The sequence below is a fragment of the Astyanax mexicanus genome, chromosome 1 (assembly GCF_023375975.1).
Source record: "Astyanax mexicanus isolate ESR-SI-001 chromosome 1, AstMex3_surface, whole genome shotgun sequence".
Taxonomy (NCBI): Eukaryota; Metazoa; Chordata; class Actinopteri; order Characiformes; family Acestrorhamphidae; genus Astyanax; species Astyanax mexicanus.
The window spans coordinates 57,928,397-57,953,686 of NC_064408.1; the positions used below are offsets into that span (position 1 = coordinate 57,928,397).

Below are 25,290 nucleotides of genomic sequence, written 5' to 3' on the forward strand. Positions count from 1 at the left end.
TGGAAACTTCACACTAGACCTCAAGCAGCTTGGAATGTGTGCCTCTCCACTCTTTCTCCAGACTCTGGCTTAAAATAGATCACTCTGTTAAATACATCTATATGATATATGGGTTTTACATTTTGAACTGAATTACTGAAATAAAGTAACTTTTAAATTATATTAAAAATTTTTGAGATGCACCAGTATTTACGTCTAGATTTATTCTAATCTGTTCATGTTTCATAAAGAGCCACAAACTTAAGCTCCTCATACTAGTGAGCACCAGTGAGGAATTAAAGAGAACAGAAAGCAGACAGAGAACAGAGAAACAGAATGAGTGGAAGAAGCCCTGTTTACAGAACACAGAGGTGAAAAATGCTGCCAGACTTGGCGTGACCGTTCCACTATTCTAAAAAATGGCATGTTTTTATGTCCAAAAATAAGTCACTCTGGATGTGAAAGAGCATTAAGCATGGGATGTGGGTGAAGGAAACTGCAGTTTAATTAAATGTTGTTGAGCAGGCTAATCCTCCTTGTTTACTCTCTAAAACTGACTCCTCCAGGCAGTTATTTTAAGCCAGCTGTAACAGACAACCATTTAAAGACAACGACAACAAATCCCTTGGAGCAGTTGACTGTTTTATCATTAGCTGTTGTTCTGAGGCTGTGAGGGAAGTGCAGGACCTGTGTGCTACACAGTGAGACGTGACCGGGGTGTTTGTGACTGTTGAACAGAAATAGCTGCAGTGAGGTAATGTTCAGCTCTGAGAGGACACTGCTCCTCTACCTCCACTGCATGTTTTGTGAATCCAGACTTCGGTTTCTCCTATGTTGCTTTTCTTTCCCGCCTCTATTCCGACAGGCCACGCCTCCGGTGCGCTGGGATTGGCTGAGTGTTTCGTGTTCTGCAGAGCTGGTTGGTGTTCCTCAGAGTCGTGAGTGTGAGTCAGAGTGGAGGAGGCCAGTCGCAGCGCAGGAATAGCCCGAACCCACTGACCAATCCCAGCGCGAGGGGGCGTTACTGGAATCCGCGTGGCCCCGCCCCCTCTCTGAAGGTGTGTGTTTCTGAGTGTGAGAGCGAGCGCTCGGAGCAGTGTGCTGTAGTGAGCTGCTTCAGTGTGTTTTAGTGTGTTTCGGTGTTTTTGAGGAGCGGACACAGCGCGGGCTTCACTGGGAGCTGGGATTAGGGATCGAGTCCAGTCTTTTGGAGTTGTTTGTATACTTTTTTTCAGCCACTAAAGGAAGTAAAAGAAGAGTTTTGGAGCGTTTTGCGATTTTCTGACCTCCTCCTTCAGCTCAGCTCCAGGGATTTCCACCGCATCTTCAGCTGAAGTGATCTGGTTGGGAAAGGCTGAAAGTTCTGCTACTGGTGCTGCTTGTGGTCGACGCGGCGCGCTGTGCACGCATGGGGTGCTTTGCCTGAGCCGCCGCGTGCGTGTGCTGTTCTCCCCCCTCCTGCTCCCCCCCCCCCCCCGTCCCGCAGGGGGGAATGGTCGACCGCATGATGGCTATGAACCATGGCCGATTCCCTGAAGCCGTGAACGGTCTCCACCAGCACCATCACCCCCACCCGCAGCAGCAGCAGCAGCAGCGCAGGATGGGCATGGGGCAGTTCTCCAGCCCCCTCCAGCCGCAGCAGCAGCAGCACGGCTACAGTAACGGCATGCTGGAGCCCATGCACTACAGCAGCGGCGCTGGAAGCCACGGGCTCCGGCACCCGGGCGGCAGCGTGGCGGTTCCCGCGCGCTTCGCCTCTCAGTTCGTGGCCACCGGCGGTCAGGGGCAGCTGGCGGCGAGCATGCAGCTGCAGAAGCTGAACACACAGTACTACACCCAGCACCACCCGCACCACCACCCGCAGCAGCCCCAGCCCCAACCCCAGCAGCACCTCCTCCACTACCCGCACGAGCTGCAGGGCGGGTTCCGGGACGGCGGGGCCAGGCTCGGGGCGGCGGGCAGGGAGCCCCCGCAGCTCCCCGCCGCGCACAGCGTCATCGACACGGACCTGATCGACGAGGAGGTGCTGATGGCGCTGGTGGTGGAGATGGGACTGGACAGGATAAAGGAGCTGCCCGAGCTGTGGCTGGGCCAGAACGAGTTCGACTTCATGACGGACTTTGTGTGCAAACAGCAGCCCAGCCGAGTCAGCTGCTAATATACCACCACTGACACACCACTACTACCACTGCAGAGGGGGCTTTTATAAAGCTGCTTATTTCATTTCTCATAACTGACCGAAACCCTGGAGCTTCTGTGATTTATGATTGTTTTTCCCTCTTTTGTTTTATTTATGGACACTATTTTGTTTCACATTTTCTTTTATTTAAACTTGACATTCCATTTTATTTTGTATAGTCATTTTTCTTTTATTTTGTTTTCTTTTGTTATTTTTCTTTCTTGACATTTTTTTAAGGAAAAATCCACTACAGCAACCACAACAAGAAGGGGCCAGATGGGGATTGAACTTTTTTCTTTTCTATTCTGAACGAGCCCATGTTGTAGATGATGGTTGGTGATAATGAGTGTGTTTAGCATAAGGGGTGCATGCCTGAAACACTTTTCCTTGGCTGAGTGACACCCCCAATAGGTCATGCAGAACACCACATGATTTTTTTTTTGACACAGAGTCTGCAGGACACGTGGAGAAGACAATGGAAGCCTAGAACCCATGAGCTGTTTGTTCAGCATCTTTTGATTTGTAGCAGAGACAAGATACCAACTTGTGCATTCTGGTCAAATCCTTCAGTTTCCTGTGTTATTTAAAGCTGTTGATCGGAAGACCTGAGTGAGATCAAACTCGTGTGGATGCATCACTATGTAGGTGGTTATGTATCATGATTGTAGACCAGTATATAGTGTAATTGTCCCCATTCAGCAATGTGCTGTAAACTTCAGTGGCCATAATATTTACACAATATCTATGCTGTTGAGAGACCATGGGTGGAAGCTTTGAACCATTAACATTCTTCCCTACAGCTTCCTGATCGTCTGATCTATCAGCTAAGATCATTCAGAGACCTGTTCCTCCATAATTTTACTGAAAAGAATCAACTGTGGGAGTGATGTGTGTGTGTGTAGGTGTGTTCTATGCTTCATGCTAAAATTGGTACTATGGTATCAAACAGGGAGAGATATTTAAGAAGATATAGGACAGTAAGTCTTAAGGGAACGGTGGAGAAAAATGTTGCTGTATTGAATATCCACTGCCCTGTTCTGCTCTTTTTGTGAGTGGAGATTAAAAACAAAGCCTGGAATGTTCTTAAAGGAAGGCCATGTGGGATTATCACCTCCATCAGTTATAGATACACCACTGTGCTTATCTAGTATGCGATACATGGCAATACTACTGTGTTGAGGCTTTCTAGGAAAGTTTGACAGTATTTTTGTATATTTTTTAGAAGAAAATGTTAATTTATTATATTTTAATTTGCAAACATGAATAAAGCAGCAGAAATGTATTACTGAAGTGAACACTGTCAAGGTCATTTAATTTATAGATGTGTATGGCACTGGGTTTATGTACTTTATCAGTAGTATTTGGTTACAATACTACATCATTAATGTGCAGAGGAATGTGCACATTGTTTGGACACCTGAGCACATTTATTTAAAACTCATTTTTCTAAAAACAGTTGGTACCTTGTGATCTTTGAGAAGAACAGAAGTTTGATTGCACATTCCTCTTTCCCATCCATTGCATGTCAATCAAATTTACCAAAATTATGACTCAAAAAAGGCATTAGACAATACCTACAAATAATACTGTACTTGAGTACAGCTTTGAAAACACAAAATTCTAGTATTTTTAGACTCTGTATATGCCTATTTCCTAATATAGAAGCTTTTATTTATTTTAACTTTTCAAATGTGCCTGAAAGTAATGCATAGAACCCGTAGAATAACAAATGTGTTGTTCCCTTAAACAATTAAGTGGGTTGTTCTTTAGAAAATTTTGTCTAAAAACCCTTTTTTACGGTTCAAAGAATCTTCAGATAATATAAACTTTTAGGAACTGTATGTGTAATCAGGTTTACACTCATAAACCTCTTTTCAGACAAGGCTATGGTTCTACATGGAACCAAAAATACTTACATGATGCTTTGTCTGGTTGACTGAACCATAACAATTCAAAGAGCCAACCTTTAAATACATTAAGTGGACAAATGTACTTGGACACCAGCTCATTTGTATTTCTTCTGAAATGATTCTGCTTTTATTGTAGCAGCTGTCTCTACTGCCAAGTGAAGGCTTTCTACAATAAATACAAATCAGAATAAGTTGGAACAGTATGGAAAATGCAAATGGAAAAACAAATGTTACATTAACTTTGACGTCTATTTCATTGCAGACAGTATGAACCTAAGCTATTGTTTGTCTGGCCAACTTCATCACATTTGTTTATACAAATCCATTCCTTCATTTCAGACCAAACTAGTTTTACCTAATGACGTGATTTTAACATGTGATGTCAACATGTTTTCATAATCATAATTTGGTACAAATCCACAAAATACATTTCTTCCTAATATCATATTCATAATATCAATATTGCATAATATCATGAGTTCAAGGATTCAGGAAGATTTTAGTGTGTAAAGGGGAGGGACACAGGCCTAAACTAACCACCTGTGATCTCCCCTTACTCATCAAAAACCATTATTCAACAACAGAATGTTGGAACTACATTACCATTATTACTTGTGATCACTTTCATCAAGTATAATAAAAATGAAGTTACATTCACAAATACCACCTTTTTCTGAGCATAACAGAAGGCTTATGTTAACCAGGTCCAGAAGTGGTCTAAGTCTCTGAGGCATCTAGGATAGACATCACACATTGGAAATGTGTACTGTGGTCACACTAGTCAGCTTTTCTTTTTCTAGGAAGGAATAAACAGCATGTGCTGGAAAAAAGAGGAGAAAGACCATCCAAATTGTTAGGAGCAAGTCCAAAAGCCAAAGTACACCATGGTATGGGGTTGTGTCAGTAAAGTTTTTTTTTTGTGTTGCAGCATTAATGCAGAAAATTATATTGTTGATGGCTTCTGGAACAAATAAGACACCACTTAAAATGATGGGTTTCTTTGATTTCACCTAATTGAAAACATCTGGAATATAATCAAGAGGAAGATGAATGATCACAAGCCATCAAACCAAACTGAACTGCCTGAATTTTTGCTCCAGGAGTGGCATAAAGTTATCCAAAAGCAGTGTGTAAGGGTGGTGGAGGAGAACATGCCAATATGCATGAAGACTGTGACAAAAACCATGGTTATTTCATCAACTATCATTTAAAACTTTATGATCGTGATCTTGTTTTCTTTGCATTATTTGAGGTCTGAAAGCTCTGCATCTTTTTTGTTATTTCAGCCATTTCTCATTTTCTGCAAATAAATGCTCTAAATGACAATATTTGTATTAGGAATTTGGGAGAAATGTTGTCTTAACTTTATAGAATAAAACAACAATGTTTACCTATAAATAGCAAAATCAGAGAAACTGATTCAGAAAAAACTTTAATGGTCTCTTAATTTTTTCCAGAGCTGTATATTCCAGGGACGTCCATAAAGTTTTTAACAAGACGAAAGAAGAGGGTATGGGTATTATCTGTCTGTCCTCTTGAACTGTATTGATGTACATTGACAAACAAGCCTGGCAAGACAAAAGTAGATTGTGTTCATGCTGTCTGCAGTGGGGGTTTTGTGCATTTTCCTTACTGTCACCATTCTACAGGTTGTGGTGTGTTGCTGTGAGGATATGATTGCATTCTGTGACAAAAGTAAATGTGTGATCAGGATGTTGGACAATCACCACACCACATCATCTCCAACTCCCCACCTCATCCTAAAAGTGATTTAACACAGTTCCACTGTTGCACAGCTCAATTCTAAGGGGCTTTATTACATTGTAGCCAATAGCTGGCATTAGGCATAGAGCCAACAGGTTCATGTTTATATGCCCCAGCAATGTATATTCTGTTTGGCAATTCTTCTCTACAGGGACTGTGTCAGCTATGGGTCTACATTAGAGAAATGCATTTATTAAAAGGAGTGTCAGCAAAAAATGGACGTTTAGTGTAGTTCTTTGGCTGGTTAAATTGCCCATTTCTATAAGGAATCTTATATATATATATCTGGATAGTTTTTAAATTTAAATAACTTTTATTAATTAAAGTCTTAATTGTTTAAATATGAGAGTTTTTCCTTTACAGCTGTGTTTTTTCAGTTTATGCTGAGGTTTCATTGATTTCTCTGAGTGGTTCAGTCTGTGGCACAAAGAGTGTATGACAGAAATCTTCAGAAAAAAATACTTAACTTACCAGAGCTTTTATAACTTCAGATGAACAATGATCAATTCTACATCTGGTGGCAAGTCAGGAATGTATTTTGGAGTAATTTCTAAAGAACTGTATATTTTCTTATTAAGTTTTACCACATTTTTATTTAATTTGTAGAGGTCTAGGAGAAGACCCAAACTGTCCACCTCAGCCCAGAGGACTTTGTGTTGGATGGTTGAGAACATCTCATGCTGTTATTTGGTCACTGTAAGGTGTTCAACTTAATCCCTTTTTCAACTTTTTAGTATGGTGGTGTATTATCAGTGCATTTAACAAAATGAATGGAACAATAATCAGAATTCTTAAACATAACATCAAAACTATAGTCAATTGTAACTTGGCCACAACTAAACCTAAATCAGTCTGGTTAGACTGATGGTGCTCCCACCTTTCATCTCTCCTACTGTGATGTCAATCAGCACAGGTGTCTGTTGCCTGATGTATTGGAGATGGATCTCTGTGCATCTTCAGACTCTACCATCATCAATGAAAGATTGAAAGAAAATTAATGCAACACTGGATTTAAATAAATCTTGTTTTAAGCTTATTGAAACAATTCCACAGTAAATGTGTGCAGCAATCAAAGCTAAAGGCGGTCCAACCAAATATTAGAGTGTGTGACCTTTTTTTTTTGAACAGGCAGTGAATGTTTGCGTAATATATGTATATTAGTTTTTTTGTAGAGACAGTCGATCTGGTACTTTAAAGATTCACTACAGAGCTTGGCTCAAAAAAAACATTAAGAATTCACTTTTAAAATAGGGTTTGTTCAGGATTTTTTAGCAAAGTTAATGGTATGATATAGAACTATGATATCGTCCAAAATTGTTCTCTGTCTGATTAGATTTTTTTTTTTTTATGGAAAACTTGTTGGATATTATTTTTATATAGCAGTAATTGGTTCATAACAGCCAAATGGGTTCAGCTATTGTTAAAAGACAAATATGGGGGTGCAGTCCACTTCATATGTGGATTAAAATGCTGACTGAGTCTTAGAGGAAGAATCCGGTTTCACTGCATGAATAATGGTCATGCAAATTGGCAGGATTTAGCTGAGTTTGTCCTGCAGTGAAATTGAAACTTCTGCTGTTGCCATAGCTCAGAGCTGACTGGTGCAAGCACATTCCAAAAAACTGTTGAGTCCCAATACTGAAGAGAGAATAAGACGTGCCAGGAGGAGAACATTTACATATTGGAAGCTGCACTTCTACAGTGCACTCCCCGACTCCTGTGTTTTTAAAGCTCACCTTCCGTCGTTTTTTCTTTCATTTTAAAATGTCTAGTTGTGGTCTCTAGTATGAATGAATGACATGTGAGCCGTTTTTGTAAAAAAAAAAGTGCTCAGGTGTCTCTGTATAGCTCTTTTTTAATGGACTGTTTTAGGGGTGTGTCCAAAATGACCGGATTCCAGCTTTGCTCATGAATATTCATACATGCAAACAGCATGCAAATATCTCTCCTCTGATTGGCTAGGAGCACTGCGACGCCCCTCCACCGCTCTGCCGCTCACTGCCTCCCACCTCCTAACTGATGAGCGGTGATGTTGCGTCGCTTCAGCTCCGCCTCTGGGAGTTTCTCGAGCCAAGGTGGGCTGGTCTGTGAGTTTCTGCCTACGTAGGCAGAAAGATAATTCAAAATTCACCCGTTTTTCGGAGGGGGGGGGGGGGGATTTCTTTGCTTAGCTCCTGCAGACAATGGGGGCTGCAAAACAGTTTAATGTGCAGGTGTACACATTCAACTCGGAGAGACCTACTGTATTCCACAAAAAACAAGAAAAATCGGATTTTCGCGGAAGGTGACCTTTAAACACTTTTTTCCCCATTTTTAAGTTACAGTATTAGAAACATAAAATACAAAATTGTGTAGAATATAGTACGTAAAAAAAAAGTTTGAGTTGTGTTTTTCACAGATTCTTAAATACATTATTGAACAATGACAAACTTGCATTGTCTGTATTCATGGATTAAAGGTTTTATTATACTGTACATAAAACTTCTTAACATATGGTTTTACATAGCACCAAGAGCTCCACTATTTTAGCAACCTCTTTTCATTTACATATTTAACAATTTTTCTTAGAGAGTATATTTACAGTTCTTAGGGAACAACTTTTTATTAATTCTTGACTTGAAGCAAACTGAAGAACAGAACAAATGAATTGCTTTGTAAGTATATATTTTTTGCAGCCATATTTATCATTTGTGTTGAACACATCGAATTTGGCTTCACCCTTCAACCCATCTCTGCAGTAAACACAGACACACATACCAGTGAGCACACATTGAAAACATTGAATTACTTTGTGGCACCTGGGAAGAAGAAAAGGTGTTTTTCTGACAGTAGATGTCGCACTAGAGAACTAGGATGACCAAAATAATATTTTGTATTTAGCCATGCCCTCTATCTTATCAATACGCTTTATTCACCTACATTATTGTCTACCAAAACAAGGCTTTGGGGTATGGATGTAGCGTTGTAACACTGGGTTCCGGCAATGCCGCCTCACTGCTGCGTTTCTGTAAGGGCTGGTGCCCGACCGAGGCATCCTCCGGGGCATCGGAGGGCGCGCCAGGCCAGCCCTGAGGGTTGATTGGCTAATTACCAACACCTGCTTTGAACACCTTATAAGCAGCGCCAATCAGCCACTCGGCGCTGGATCTTTGAAGCTCGTGAGAGCGAATCTATGCCGGTTTTCCGAGCGAGCCCCGGCTCTCTATCTCTTCCCTTTGTTGTCTCCCTTCGAGTTTGGTGGAGCTGTGTAGAGCAGTGAGTTCCACGGCCGCCATCTATCTGTCTCTAGTTTGGTGGAGCAGAGCGGTGTGCTCTGTTCTGCCGCCCCTCTCGAGTCTGTGTGTGTCTGTGTGTGTTTCTCACCGCGAGGCACGCGGTTGTTTACCTTCCCTCTCCCGCGCTGTTCCTCCCCTCTCTGGTGGAGCAGCATTTAAATCCATAAGCACCTCAGTTTAGTTTTGTTTTCGTTGGAAGCCCCTTTTGTTTAGTTAATCCTTCACCTCCTCTCATAAGTACGGTGGCCCTGAAGTGCAAAACAAATTAACATGTCAGAAAACAAAATTACAAAAACTAAAACACATTTACAAAACTTAAAACAAATTTACAAGACGCAAAACACTTTTCCCAGCACTGAAACACTTTTACAAATGCTGAAACACTTTTACCAGCACTAAAACACTTTTACAAACGCTAAAACACTTTTACAAACGCTGAAACACTTTTACAAACGCTGAAACACTTTTACAAACTGCGATTTCTGACGGAAAGGGAGGGTCTAACACACAGGAAGTGCTTGATGCGGACCCTCCTTGTCAGTCAAGCTGCGTTACGATGAGAGAGTGGAGTTATGGACACTAAACTATGTTTTGTGGCACGTATTTTAGCAGCAGCAGTAAATACTTAAACTATCCCTGTCCTGTTGCTACCCCCGCCGCGGGGTTTACCTAATACCCCGGGGGTTCAGCTAATGCCACGCGGCCATCAGCCACTGCCCCCGCCGCGGGGTTCACCTAATACCCCGGGGGTTCAGCTAATGCCACGCGGCCATCAGCCACTGCCCCCCGGTTATCAGCCACTGCCCCCGCCGCGGGGTTCAGCTAATGCCACGCGGCCATCAGCCACTGCCCCCGCCGCGGGGTTCAGCTAATGCCACGCGGCCATCAGCCACTGCCCCCGCCGCGGGGTTCAGCTAATGCCACGCGGCCATCAGCTAATGCCCCCGCTGCGGGGTTCAGCTAATACCCCACGGAGTTCAGCCACTGCCCCGCGGCCATCAGCTAATGCCCCCGCTGCGGGGTTCAGCTAATACCCCACGGAGTTCAGCCACTGCCCCGCGGCCATCAGCTAATGCCCCCGCTGCGGGGTTCAGCTAATGCCCCACGGAGTTCAGCCACTCCTGTACTGTATTACCTGAACCCCGCGGGGCAGTGGCTGATGGCCGCCGGGCATTAGCTGAACCCCGCGGCGGGGGCAGTGGCTGATAACCGCGGGGCAGTGGCTGAACCCCGCGGCGGGGGCAGTGGCTGATAACCGCGGGGAAGTGGCTGAACCCCCGGTGTATTAGGTGAACCCCGCGGCAGGGGCAGTGGCTGATAACCGCGGGGCAGTGGCTGAACCCCCGGGGTATTAGGAGAACCCCGCGGCGGGGGCAGTGGCTGATAACCGCGGGGCAGTGGCTGATGGCCGCCGGGCATTAGCTGAACCCCGCGGCGGGGGCAGTGACTGATAACCGAGGGGCAGTGGCTGAACCCCCGGGGTATTAGGTGAACCCCGCGGCGGGGGCAGTGGCTGATAACCGCGGGGCAGTGGCTGAACCCCTGGGGTATTAGCTGAACCCCGCGGCGGGGGCAGTGGCTAATGGCCGCCGGGCATTAGGTGAACCCCGCGGCGGGGGTAGCAACAGGACAGGGATAGTTTAAGTATTTACTGCTGCTGCTAAAATACGTGCCACAAAACATAGTTTGGTGTTCATAACTCAACTCTCTCATCGTAACGCAGCTTGACTGACAAGGAGGGTCCGCATCAAGCACTTCCTGTGTGTTAGACCCTCCCTTTCCGTCAGAAATCGCAGTTTGTAAAAGTGTTTCAGCGTTTGTAAAAGTGTTTCAGCGTTTGTAAAAGTGTTTCAGGGTTTGTAAAAGTGTTTCAGTATTTGTAAAAGTGTTTTGCGTCTTGTAAATTTGTTTTAAGTTTTGTAAATGTGTTTTAGTTTTTGTAATTTTGTTTTCTGACATGTTAATTTGTTTTGCACTTCAGGGCCACCGTACATAAGAGGTAGCCGCTTCCAGGCAAGCCTTAGTTTACGTTTTCTCCCCCTCTCTTTCACTCACGCTCGGCGCGAGGTTTGTTTTCACTCTCGTTTTCGCTCTCCGCCCGTTTTCGTTGCTCCGCCCCTTTTGGCGGAGGCCCTTTAAAGAGTGATTAAAGCGACCACGTCCCAGTCTGCTCGCTGGTTCAGCGGTTAGAGCATTGGGCCGCGACAGCCTGAGTTCGATCCCCGCGTGGAGCGGGGTTTAATAATAATAATAATTATATATATAATATTATTATATAATATTATTATATATCCTATTAATATATATATTAACGATTATATATAAATTCTTATTATTATTATTATTATTATTATTATTATCCTTTTTTTCTTGGGTTTACCTGCTTCGAGATCTACTGCTCTGCACTTGGATTCTACAACCTTCTGGGCTGGAGAGCTATCGCTCCCCACCCATTACAGTTTCCAAATGAACTTCTTCAAAAAGAAAGAAATCGTATAAAGGTCAAACCTTCCATAGTTTCCCAGGCTAATAACTAATAGGCTACCTGCTAAGAGGCCAACCAATAATAGGCTACCCACTAATATGGGCGCAGAGAGAATAAAGTCCATTGACTGCTCCAACGAGGCCTGGTTGCTTTTTCTGTTAGTATTGTGGTTAAGCCACTTCCAACCTGCCCAATCTGACTGCAGTGTCTGTTAGCATTGCAGCTCCAGTCCTGCCTTACCCAAGTTACCAGGCTAGCCACTAACAGGCTATCTGCTAACAGCTTACCCACTAACAGACTACACACTAACAGACAAACCAATAACAGGCTACTCACTAACAGGCTAACTGCTAACAGGCTACGCACTAACAGACTACCCACTAACAGACTACACACTAACAGACAAACCAATAACAGGCTAACTGCTAACAGGCTACGCACTAACAGGCTACACACACTAACATGCTACCCACAGAGAGGCTAATCACTAAAAGACTACCCACTAACAGGCTAACCACTAGCAGGCTACTCACTAATAGGCTAGCCACCAAAAGGCTAACCATTAACAAGCTACCTGCTAACAGGCTAACTGCTAACAGGCTACCCAACTCACTAACATACTACCCAATAACAGGCTACTCACTAACAGACTACACACTAACAAACTACACACTAACAGACTACACACTAACAGACAAACCAATAACAGGCTACTCACTAACAGACTACACACTAACAAACTACACACTAACAGACAAACCAATAACAGGCTACTCACTAACAGGCTATCTGCTACCAGGCTACCCACTAACAGACTACCCACTAACAGACTACACACTAACAGACTACACACTAACAGACAAACCAATAACAGGCTAACCAATAACAAGCTACCTACTAACAGGCTAACTGCTAACAGGCTACACACACTAACATGCTACCCACAGAGAGGCTAATCACTAACAGACTACTCACTAACAGGCTATCTGCTACCAGGCTACCCACTAACAGACTACCCACTAACAGGCTACCCACTAACAGACTACACACTAACAGACTACACACTAACAGACAAACCAATAACAGGCTAACCAATAACAAGCTACCTACTAACAGGCTAACTGCTAACAGGCTACACACACTAACATGCTACCCACAGAGAGGCTAATCACTAACAGACTACACGCTAACAGGCTAACCACTAACAGGCTGACTGCTAACAGGTTAACTGCTAAACCACCATCTGTTGTTTCAGCTAAATGAGGCTGAAAACACACGTCTAGAAGATAAAATTTTAAATCTGTGCACACAGTCGAGTAAGTGTTTTGAGGCACACCTTAAGAACTCCTATATACAGGATCAGGTAAGATAGGGGAACTTATTATGAAATTAATTCAGTGAAAAAGCAAGATTATGAAATCAACTAAAAGTGCTATACTTTGGAATGCTGTGGGCAAATGTAGATATGTAGGGCTATTTCAAAATTTGTACTCATGATTATGTTTACTATGTCCATTCACACTAGTTGCTCAGAGGCCCAGAGCAGAGGCACCACTGCACCACTCATTGATTATTACGGTGGCCGAGAAAGCCCAACGCAGTGCAAATTGAAAAGCGCTGCAAAAGCACAAAACACATCCATCAAAATTACAACACAGGCGCAGCAAATAGAAAAACGCGCTGCAACTAGAAAAACGCGCTGCAAATAGAAAAACGCGCTGCAAATAGAACCACAACACAACGGAAGTGAGTCACAACCCAACGGAATTTTCCCGGGGGACCTTAAAAGATACTGTACCAGCTAAGCTGCGTCTTCAGTAACGTCTCGGACTTCACTATGTGTACAAAGGACAATAAGTGGCAAACAAGGCGTTTTGTGAAGCAGAACTTTTAATAAACATAACTTACTTTTCAGAAGCTTGTTTGCCACTTATTGTCCTTTGTATACAGCTGGTACAGCATCTTTTAAGGTCCCCCGGGAAAATTCCGTTGTGTTGTGACTCACTTCCGTTGTGTTGGGGTTCTATTTGCAGCGCGTTTTTCTATTTGCAGCGCGTTTTTCTATTTGCTGCGCCTGTGTTGTAATTTTGATGGATGTGTTTTGTGCTTTTGCAGCGCTTTTCAATTTGCACTGCGCTGGGCTTTCTCGGCCACCGTAGATTATTGCTAATTCAATTATGATGGGGAATGACTACACTTACATTCTAATGATTTCTCTATAATTGTGGTTTTATAGCTCCCCAGTGGAAACATGTTGGCTTCATTACTACCATTCTCTTCTAGTGCAAACAGTGTCTGTGGACTCCAGTGCTTTTACTAAATATGTAAAACCTAGATCGTTTAGGTAAAAAGTCTGAACTGCAGATGTCGAAAAATGTTTAAATAGTCCAGAGTAGATAATGAATTCTTTGGCTTTCCATCACCATCCTGAAATCTGTTTTCTTTTTTTATTGCAATTATTCTGCATACCATTAAATTTCCATTACAGAAAGTTAATTTAAGGAGAGTTTCAAACACGCTGCAGATTAATAATTTAAAAGTAATAATGTAATGATAAAAAAAGCTTGCCCGATGAGGCTGCTGGATAATATTAAAGTTAACAAGAGAAATCTCCCTGGGGGCACTCTCTGCCTCTAGAGCAGGTGTCATCAATTCCAGTACTGGTGGGCCCACATCCAGCACATCCAGCCTTTCCTACTTAACACCTTTAATCAACCTGATAGTTGACTATTAACTAGGATCAGGCATGTTTGTGAAGGAAAATCACCAAACACCAGCCCTGCAGCATCAGAATATAAGACCATCAAGAACATCATGTTGATTTGAAATCAATAATCTTGTCCATAATGACAAAGAGACACATATAAGTGAAATGAGAGGAAAAGGAGAATTAAAACCACCTCACTGGCAGCTGGGGAAATTACATTTACACAGCAAAGCAAAGATAAGAGAGACCATTAATTAAAGACAATTAACAGTTCATACTAACAGTGCATTATTACTTTATTTTATATATATATATATATATATATATATATATATATATATATATATATATATATATATATATATATATATATATGTGTGTGTGTGTGTGTGTGTGTGAGCAGTAGAAGCCCATTATTACAAACATTTTAGAGGTAAATGCTGTGAGTTATTTAGGTATTCTCCTCTCTTATACCAAGTCAATTTACATATTTTACAGACCTTAAAAATTTCATAATTTCACTTTACCAAAAAGGCTCTATTTTATGTTATATTATTTAAAAAATAACATTGTCAGTAACAGACATCTAAAATAACTTGTAAATACCAAAGATAAATATACCTCTACAGAAAAAAAATATTTAATCTAATATCATTCTAACTGGAAGAGATTTGAGGGACTATTCCTCAGTGCAGTGCTCCTGCAGACCTGTGCCCTGTATATTTGAGAACCTTTATGCATCAGTTTAAATAGAATAAAAAAAATCAAAGAAATACAGGAATCTAGCAATATCACATTTTACAAATGTTATGTTCTAAAGTTGGGAAAATGTGTGTCCACTGGATTTGAAAAACAATTGAATCTATAGAATAACGTTATTTTAATGGTCAGGATTGGGCTACCTTGATCCATCTTTGTCTTTCTTTGTATGGTGTGAAGCAAATTAACTGTTTATAAACCCAGTACTGTTCAGTATTGGAATGGTGAGGCTAATCCTTTTCTGCTGTAGACTGGAAACATTTGGGTTTGACTAATACATATGAGATCTGATACAATCTGATCTGATACAGAGTTCAGTACCTTTCATCTGAACCCACATACTTTTCTTATGAGCAACAGTATTGGACCAGATAAACTTAAAAATAGATTAAACTGAATTAAACAAATCCTTTTCTTGTGTAGCCAGGTGGTGAATTGAGAATACACCTTTAAAATGTGTGTCTGTAACTTTAAGAAACACAATCAGAAGTGTTGTCACCCTGAGAGAGGAAAGGGAGGAGCTAAGAGCATGGTAGAGAAGGAGGCTCAAGCTGCAGTGAATGGTGGTGCTCCATTTTAGGATTCATCCAGAGCCATCCTAATGAAATAAGAGAAGCTGTTTATCCAAGTTCTCTTAAAGAAATGCTCAAATCTTGTTGAGTAAAGCTGAGTAAATCGAGTGCCACTACCAAATACTGTACTGTGTTCTAAGATAGGGTTTTACAGTGTATTCATTTTATTTTTGTTATTTTGAGTACAATTGAGTACAAGCTCTGATAAAAGTCTATAAATCTGTACACTGCAGTTGCAGTAAGTCAAAGATAGGTGGTGCAGTGTTGTTGTGCACTGAGAATAATATTTCTGCTCAGCCAGTGAAAGTGCTGATAGTCTGTATTTTGCTTTTATTTCATATTTGTTTTATAATTAATATACATTTTATATTCAATATTTCATAAAAATCCCTGGGGTGGGATCTATCGGAATAAAATACCCCAAAAAAAGTATTTTGTCATTTGGTGTGCGTCCTTTCCCCGGTGACACTTGTAATAATTGCATCACGTCTGTAACCCACTGACTTCACTAAACTTTTGCAGGCCTTTTCAGGTTTTCACTGCAGCCTCTTTTAAGTGGTGTTGATTTTGGGGAAGTTATTCCCTAAACTCTCCTCTTTAGCAGGTAAAATGTTCTGTAGTTCTGTATTCTGAGTAAGTGCTGTGGGATGGTAGCTGTTGATTGTTAAAGCTGGTGACTTGTTTGGTGGTGGTATAATGGTATATTGGAAGCAAGGTGGAATGATGGCTTGGCTCAGGGAAGTGTTATACAGTAGATGTCTGTAAGGATGTGTGCCAGTTGTTTGGCACATTCCCTAATTACACACGTACTGTACATAGGGTTCGCTGGATGTCAGCTGGGCCAAGATGGAGCACTTCATCGTCCGAACTGAGAGGGCCTTTTGTTAGTCTGGTGATGTTTTTTTTTTTGTTAGTTTTTTTGTTTAAATAGCTGAGGTGTGAAACACGTTGAGTCACTTCTGCCCTCTGGAGGTTACTGCATATGTCCTTAGCAGTTGTTTTAAGGTCTTTCTTTATAGTACTCACAATATCCCTGTCATCAACTGCTGTGTTTTCTTTGATCTACCTGGTCTTCATCTATTACTTAATACACGACTTTCTTCTTCAGCACATTCCAAACAGTTGTCCTCAACATGGCCAATATTTGTGCAATGGCTCTGATTGATTTGCAATCTTCTCTCAGCTTCTCTGTTTTTTGTCCAGTGACAGCTCTCTGGTTTTTAGGTGGGTAACTCCTGTGTCAATAAATGACTAGTCAGCACAGGCAAACAACACATCTGAACCAGAATATAGATATTCAACACTATACCTGGAAATAAAAGCTCAGATATTGATCTTTTGTCCCATATTCAAAAAAAGTCCTTATATTCACATCAATGTTGCTGTTTCACTATTAGGTTTGCCATTTTAGAAATAGCTTAAACTCTGACATTTTAAGCTAGTGTTCATTTTTATTATCATACTTTTGTATATTGCAGTTTTCTATCAATGTCAGTAAAGATTTTAATTAAGCTTGTCTTAGTTCTGCTGGAGCTGATTAGCCTATTAGTTTTCTGTTGAGATACAGTATCTGTCTTTTCTAGAGAATGAAGGAAATGTTTGATTACCGAAATTATAAAGCATGTGACCATTTAAAAAGTGTTACAGAAACGTTTTTAAAAACTTCACTTAATTCATAGGTGTTAACCACAATAAAAAACATATTATTTTTAGTTTTTCTCACAGATTTTTTGAGAATTTAATTCGAATTTGCAATATTTGCATTGCCCTTACCAGACCAACAATTCCTAAAAAGCATGCATAACAACATACATATATTCCTAAAACAGCATACACTTTTTTATTCTGAATAATATGAATAATGGATTTGCTACCTTTGATAACTAAGGTCAATGAGAGAATGTCTCACTTCATTTGCCAAAATGCAAACACACCTTTCCATATTTATCTCTGTGTACAAATTCTGGAGAGATCTATTGTGGTTACACAATAACATTTTTGGCTGTGCTTGTGCTCATAGACGCATCTGGCTCATTTAATCTATTACAGCAATAAAACAAAAGGGAGTTAACACCACTGACTGAACAATAAAACAAGGGCATCCTGCTGGCTCCTAATGCCCACAGACGCTCACATGTTACTGTGGAAATACTGGAGCATCATATTATCTGCCATAGTTTTATACCTGATCTCATCCAGCTGTATTACTAGATAGGGCTGTTTCTGGCTGCCTTTGAAGCGATCTCTTCTGCCTTTCAGCTGAATTGTGTTTTTTAAACATCACATACAGTACGTCTTGTTTACCTACAGCAATGGCACTTTCTTTTCTAACAAGCAGAAATCTCAGGTGGAGAGGAGGGAAGCAGACACCGCTCATCTGATAGTGGAATGTTGGGCAGCTCAGATCTGACCTCTAAGCTCAGCTGGATCATTTTGCTCATTGAAAGCTGGTAGAATGGGGCACAAACTGCATTAAAGAGGACCCAGAGGGACCGTCACTACTAAAAGTGGCTTCACTGTGAGATGAAACAGGAGACATTCCTCATCCCTCTTCCTCTGTACCGTCTCACCACCAAGCCAGGAGCAGCACTGACACGAGGAGATAAAAACCAGTGACAGTACAACCAGCAGAGTGTGTCAGAATCATGTAAAAGGAAATCCGTTGGACAATTATTTTTTTCCCCCTAGATTTCCAAATGAACTATAGACATATTTTTTTGATTACACAGTAAATTCTAGAATATTATCTAATATAATATTTTTACAACCCCACATTGCAAATAGCGCAGTGTTTGTTATTTGTATTTTGCTTGAAGGTAGAGAGTATGAACCCAAAATATTGTATGTTTTATCTGCTCATTTAATTTCATTTATTAATATGAATCTGTTCTTGCAACACATTCCAAAAAAGTAATGATAAAACAGTTACCACATTTAGTGATGAAGTGTTTCAGCTGTAATTTGTCCCATTCTTCCTGCAAAAACCTCCTAAAGTGAGCAGTACAGGGTCATTGTTACATGTGATATTCAAAATTCTCCACACATTCTGTATTGGGGACAGGTCAGGACTTCAGGCAGGTCAGTTCAGCACCCATACCCTCTATTTCCACAAATGATTGCCTTAATGTGTGTAAGGTGTGCAGCAAGGGGTTTGGCATCATCTTGTTAAAAAATGCATGGATATCCGTGAAGCCCTATTTTATCAATCTATATGTGAGCCGTCAACCACCTACTGCGCAGTTTGTATTTGTAAGGATTGATATTTTAGAGACGTAGCTACCTGGATGTGTTCAACACTTCTCAGAAGAGGAAACATTGCCAAGATAATAATTAACATCTGACAATTGACTGGGTTAGTCTAGGTTGTATTCGGTCAGTGGCAGACCTGTGTTTTATGTTGCCAAGATAGCAATACAACAGAAATGTACCTAAACACCCCACATTTTAGATATATTCACAAGAGCCGTTGCTGATCAAACGACACATGTGCAAGGCATAGAAAAAGACAATTGGCGGGTTAAAAAATAGCAATGAGACTTGCAATATGCCCTGCACAGGTTGTAAGATAGGGCCTGTTTTTTGGAAATTGTCATTGTACATTTTTGCAGGTTATGTAAATCTAACCAAACCATGTATTGTCAACTGCCATTTTAACAGCAGGAGTTTTTCATTTTTTTATGGATTTTATGAAAATATAATAACAACATGTTTTACACAACATCTACTGAGTAATAGAAATGTTAGATTGACTAATGGTATATAATTTACGCTTTATATCCACTTCTTTCTAGTAATGATTGTGGAGCAATTTACATTCATATCAAATTACACCCTGTTTTCTTAAGCAAGGAAAAACTGCATAAGATATTTATAAGTCGTGGGCTCTGCCACTAATTCTGCAAAAAACAGACAAGAAATCACCTTTGTGACAGCTGCTGAACACAGAGGGAGGCAGGAGAGCCTGCGGATATATCTGAATTCATTTAAAACTCCATGACTCAGCAGAATATTTAGGGAGAAAGTACTGAAAAAGTGTTGAAAAAGTGTTTTGTTTTTTTGTGAAACTTGTAGTGTGAAATTTTAGACTGACCCTCAAAAATGAGTAAATTCACTACCTTTACCTGTTAATCATCAAAAAATTAATGGAAATTACAGATAAAGTTATTGACGTACACAACATAAGAATTTTCTAAATAAGATTAAATTAAAACACCTGGATTTAACTACACTGTAAAAAAATTTAACTCTCACCAACTTAAAAGTTTTAAGTGACCCGTTGCACCTATTTTTTTTAGTTGGTCTAATTTAAGTTCTACGAGATGCATATTTTAAGTTCTGCTGACAACCCTAGAATGTTGGCCCAATTAAAGAAAATAATTTGGGTCAATGAAATACTATATGTAAACCAAACACATCTAGTGGGTCCAACTAAATATTTTGCATTGCGTCAGCTACATGTGTTTAGTTCAGCTAATTAATAATCATTATCAAAGTTGACCAAATTAACAATTTTATATTGTATCAAGTAAATATAAAATATACAGAAAATTAAAGAAACCCCGATTTTTTTTTAACAAATGCATTTTTATTTGCACATTTCTTCCAAAAATATGAAATCAGATTTTAACACTTAACAGTTATAAAATAAATCTACTTTACTACTGAATAGTTTCTTTATAGCAGCATTATTTCAACTGTGTAGTATAGGTAGCAAAACGTTCCAAAAATAAAACAATGCTCTCACTTTAAATATACACATTTGTGACTGACGTTGCCAGTAGTGCCAGAGCAAAAGGCAAACATCTGTGCCATGCATGCAGATGCAATACTTTCTAGTGCTTTAGGTTTTCACAAGAACATTTTGGCATAACAGAAAACCTGACCAAAAGAATTCTAAATGTAAAATGAAGTATGTATACATGTTTAAACATGTATTTAGGAAACAAACACAACCCAGCATTTAAAGAGACACTATGTAGGATTTTCTTGATTATTCATATATATTTTTAAAAAGTAAATTTACAACTTCAAAATCACTGTCTCACTCCATTGAGGTGTAATATACAGACAATTATCCCTCTCATGTCTGATTCGGGCTGCACTGTGTTGAAACAAGGCTATGGATATTATTCTCCATCTCAATGGAGTGGAACAGTGATTTTGAAGTTGTACATTTACTTCTTAAAAAATGTGAATAATTCAAGAAAAGCCTACATAGTGTCCCTTTCAGAGGGAAAAGCAAGAATGAACAAGAACTCATGTGGAGCAGAAAAAATCAGCCATCTCTGCCTACATTTTAAATGTGTACTCTTAAATGAGTAGCAAAACACGCAGAGGTGCACATGAACAACATAAAATAAAAGCACTGTGGCTGTGTCGCATCACCACTATTTAAAAAAAAAAATATATATATATGCCACACATGTAGGCATATACTGATTACATGTGCAATAACTTGTGCAGCCATCAGACATCTCAGACTAGATTCAAAACAGGTACTCTTAAAGGGACACTATGTACGATTATTCTTTTTTTTTTTTTTTTACAACTCCAGAGTCACTGTTCCACTCCATTAAGGTGTAATACGCAGGAAAAAAATCACTCTCATGCTGATCTGGGCTCCACTGTGTTGATACAAGGCTATGTGAGCATTGGTGGGGCTCTCACAACTTACATAGCCTTGTTTCAACACAGTGGAGCCCAGATCAGAAATGAGAGGAATATTATTATGTGTATTACACCTCAATGGAGTGGAACAGTCATTTTGAAGTTGTAAATTTACTTCTTTAAAAAGTATGAATAATCAAGAAAACCCTACATAGTGTCCCTTTAAATGAGTAGCAAAACAAGCAGAGGTGCACATGAACAACATAAAATAAAAGCACTGCGGCTGTGTGTCGCATCACCACCATTAAAAAACAAAACAAACAAACAAAAAAACACGTATGCATGTATTGATTAAATGTGCGATAACTTGTTCTTGAGAGACTGCACTCTGGCTGTGCACTCATTTCCAAGGTGGAGGAACACTTTTTGGACCACTTCAAAAGTGTATTTTAAGTCTTTTGTATATTCTATGTTCAGTGCATACAAAAGACCAAAGAGAAGAATGAAGGCATTAGTGTAGTCAGGCAAGTTAGCCATTACTACCTCCTCTTCAAGGACGACTGCAACATTGACCACACTTGTATTTGATCGCGATGGCTCAGCACTCCCCTTCACCACTTCAAAAATTCCAATCTTCACATTCTTCGTGTGGTCCTCCAATGCCTCTGTATCCTATGAAACACAATAATATTGTAGTCAAACTTGTGTCTAAGAAATCTTGACTAACTGCAGATGTGTCGCTTAGTTAAACTGTGTGAAATACTCTGTGTGTGTGTGTGGAGGAGACTCGTTCTCAGCACAGACACAGAGCAGAGGAGAGACCAGAACAGCACAAATGACAATGTCGCTACTGTAATATACACAAGTAAACAAGACTTGCAACATTAAGGGCAGCAAAAACTATCATGGTCATGTTAATTTGTTGTTCAATACGTTGACAGTGCAATTATTGCAACAGACCTAAATACAGAGGAGTCTAGCTATATCCTAAATCGCATATATAGTTACAGATTTATTTATTTATTTATATAACATCTGTAACCTTTTTTATTTTAGTAGTAGCAAAGAAGAAAAATTACCAGTAAGGTTTTCGAAATGGAAGGCTCCTCCCTCATGTATAATGGAAGACCTCGGAGGACAGTACATCTTCTATGTGCTGTCAAGTTGGTGGTCTGTCTCAAAATAAAAAAAAAAGAAAACAGTGGAGAGGTGGTTAATACTGGCAGCTTAAGATGTTGACCTAAATTAATTGCATAAAATTCCCCAGATTATGCAATAATAAAAAAAAAAGAAAAAAAAAAGAATCCATGCTTCAAATTTGCTAAGCTACCTGACAATCCAGATTCTCCAAAAGTGCTTCCATTTCTCGACCTTTTCCCTGATTTGCTTTGGCTCTGCACATTTTCAGCAAGCCTCTGGTGTGACTGTCCAAATTGTCTTGATGCTGTGCGGAGAACTTGCAGTAACGGCACTGCATTTCCACCTTTTGAACGAAAACACAATAATAACCATTTAAACAGCCATCAGTCAAATTTCGTCATATTTCACATAAAGACTGAAATAATGTACTAATTCTATTAACTCATTTTGCACATGTAATGCCAAGGGTAAACGTTAAGCTTTGCTATTTATCCTCTTAAGCTCCAAGCCTATTTTTACCATTTTCCGCCTGAAATTACATACTCACATTTGAAGGCTTATCACTCCAATATTAAATAATTTAGAGTCAATTCTATGAATTAATATTACTTAGAAGCCTTTAGACAATTCATTTAAGACACTTTAATTATTCAATTGAACATGTAATAGCCAAAATATGGTAAAAACCAGGAAAATTTTTAGACGCTTTTCAGATTTTCTATTTTATTTTTTTATTTTCAGACACATAAAATAAACTATTTATATGGAACAAGGGTTTTGGCAGCTCTACATTTTGCTATAATAACTGTGGATTATAGGAGACTGGATTGATGGATTTTCTTGAGTCTGGACTCCTTTTGAAGGTAAGAGAGTGGGGGACGCGCTGGTGGGTGTTGGGGGGGGGGGGGGGGGGGAGTGACCTTAGGTAACTACAGAGCAAAACCGTACATCCTACAGTAAAACGGAGAACAGTTTCGGAATCCGGCGGGGCAGACGGTTCGAATGGTGTATAACATGTCCGCATTCGATCAAATATGGACGTACGATAAACGGAAATATGAAAATTATGATTTCATATTTTCATAACCAAGGCATATTTCTGAAAGGAGATACAGCTAAACAGGCTAAATAACTGAAAAGCAGAGATTCTAAGCTTTACAATGGTATATTGGGTGTCTATATTGAACCTATAACTATTCATAAACACCGCCAGATATTAAATATCATATTTTTCTGGCCCGCCGGCGGGCCAGGGCGTGTTAAGAGGTTATCCCAGTATCTAATATTAATATGCCCAAACTATATACGACAGAATTTATCTAGCCGTGAGAACATTAACGAGAAACAAAATTACACCCTGTATGTCTGTGTACGGAGCGCCACACGTTAATGGCATACATCTGAAAAATGCTTCCAACTATAACCCCAGTAGCAAGCTAACTAGCTATTTATTTATTTAGAAACGAACTGGGTTTTCGCAAACGTTAATTTAAACGCAGAACGATCCAGCTAAGCTAACCTACCATAAACTACAGTTTGCCCAGGTGGTGTTAGTTAAGTCAAATTCGTAACACACAGTTTACGCAAATTAACTTATTAAACCACGACATTAAACTCAGTCTAAAAAGTTAGGTTAAACAATCGGAGGGGGCTGACTAGCTTCCACTAGTCCGAAAAGTAGCGTTAGCAAACAAAGGGGCTGGCTAGCCAGCACTAGTCTGTAAAGTGCTAACCTAGCTTAGGTTAGTGAGTTAGCTAACCTAGCTAGCTGCTGCAAGGGTGGCTGACCTGCAAGCACTCGTCCAAAAAGTAGCTATCATAGGGGAACTGCTAGCTAGCACTACTGCAAAAAGTAACGAATGGTGCACTATTTCAAACAGTATCATGAGTGGCTGGCCAGTTAGCGCTACCTAGCTTGGAGTTGCGTTTGAAAATGTTTGAGTAAAACCTAATTTAAAGCTCGAACTCAACAAACAATACTAAGTTAATTGTGTTCGGCCAGTAAAACCAGAGACAGTCTATGAGTAAAACTCACCTGAACGTCTCTCAATGCACTCTGAAGTACTCCAAACAAGCCGTGGGTCTGGGTCTGGGTCTTCGTTTTCATTTTTGTCTAGAACGCGCCAGAAATACTTCCCTGTTGTGCGCATGTGCAGTAGTTTCACTGTCGTTCACTCAACTTATTTTTTTGCTTTGGACTTGACATGTTGACTGAGAACAGTAATGTTCATTCACTGAATTTAAAATTGTATGTTGAATGGTAAAAATTCTGCAGCTGATGGCACAGCCTATTTTTTTATTTTGGGGTAACTATTTTTATATTTCATGTTGTGCCAACATTTATTTTTATTTTCACAGAACATAAGAGAACTAATTTTTTTTACAGTGTAAGCAAATAAGTTAGATCCTATTGGATAATGCGCTGAGTAGCTTCTGATTTGTTAAACAAACTTGTAGAAAGACACACCCTGTGGTTGTGGAAAAGACATTAATCTGTTTCAAAAGGTTCAAATTATTATAATGAACCACAAGGTTGTTCCATCAATGGATTTTTTCTTCCCTGATGGCACGAGCATATATATGTCATAAAAAGGCAATATCACGATTCATGGGTCTGAAATTGTGAAAGAGTGATTCAGGGAGCATGAGATCATCATTTTCACACATGGATTGATCACCACAGAGTCCAGACCTTAACCTCATTGAGAATCATTGGGATGTGCTGGAGAAGAATTTGTGCACCGGTCCAAATCTCCCATCATCTGTACAAGATCTTGTGGAAAAATTAATGCAACACTGGATTGAAATAAATCTGGTTTTAAGCTGTGAGGAAATAGGAACTGTATTACAGTTGTTTGAGTTTGCTAAGACCCAGTTTCTTCTTTTATTCAAACTTAACACACAACTGCCCAG

At 40.0% G+C, this 25,290-nt stretch overlaps 2 protein-coding genes across 2 annotated transcripts; one reads left to right on the plus strand and one right to left on the minus strand.

The window, feature by feature from the left end:
- Positions 1-988: 988 nt before the first annotated feature.
- On the plus strand, positions 989-3,453 carry cited2 (Cbp/p300-interacting transactivator, with Glu/Asp-rich carboxy-terminal domain, 2). Its single transcript, XM_007245450.4, has one exon. The coding sequence runs from the start codon at positions 1,472-1,474 to the stop codon at positions 2,135-2,137; it is 666 nt and encodes a 221-aa protein (XP_007245512.3). The 5' UTR covers positions 989-1,471; the 3' UTR covers positions 2,138-3,453.
- A 17,923-nt stretch (positions 3,454-21,376) lies between these two features.
- On the minus strand, positions 21,377-24,763 carry LOC125802452 (uncharacterized). Its single transcript, XM_049480570.1, has 4 exons — positions 24,413-24,763; positions 22,568-22,720; positions 22,317-22,409; positions 21,377-21,909 (listed from the first exon to the last, which is right to left on the minus strand). The coding sequence occupies exons 1-4, from the start codon at positions 24,482-24,484 to the stop codon at positions 21,589-21,591; spliced, it is 639 nt and encodes a 212-aa protein (XP_049336527.1). The 5' UTR covers positions 24,485-24,763; the 3' UTR covers positions 21,377-21,588.
- Positions 24,764-25,290: the final 527 nt, after the last annotated feature.

Excerpts from the sequence above, each read along its gene's own strand:
- cited2 (XM_007245450.4), top strand. The coding sequence starts at position 1,472 with ATGGTCGACCGCATGATGGCTATGAACCATGGCCGATTCCCTGAAGCC.
- LOC125802452 (XM_049480570.1), bottom strand. The coding sequence starts at position 24,484 with ATGAAAACGAAGACCCAGACCCAGACCCACGGCTTGTTTGGAGTACTT. Across the intron at positions 22,410-22,567 it reads TGGAGAATCTGGATTGTCAG|ACCACCAACTTGACAGCACA; the intron begins GTAGCTTAGCAA and ends ATTTTGAGACAG. Across the intron at positions 21,910-22,316 it reads CCATTTCGAAAACCTTACTG|GATACAGAGGCATTGGAGGA; the intron begins GTAATTTTTCTT and ends TGTGTTTCATAG.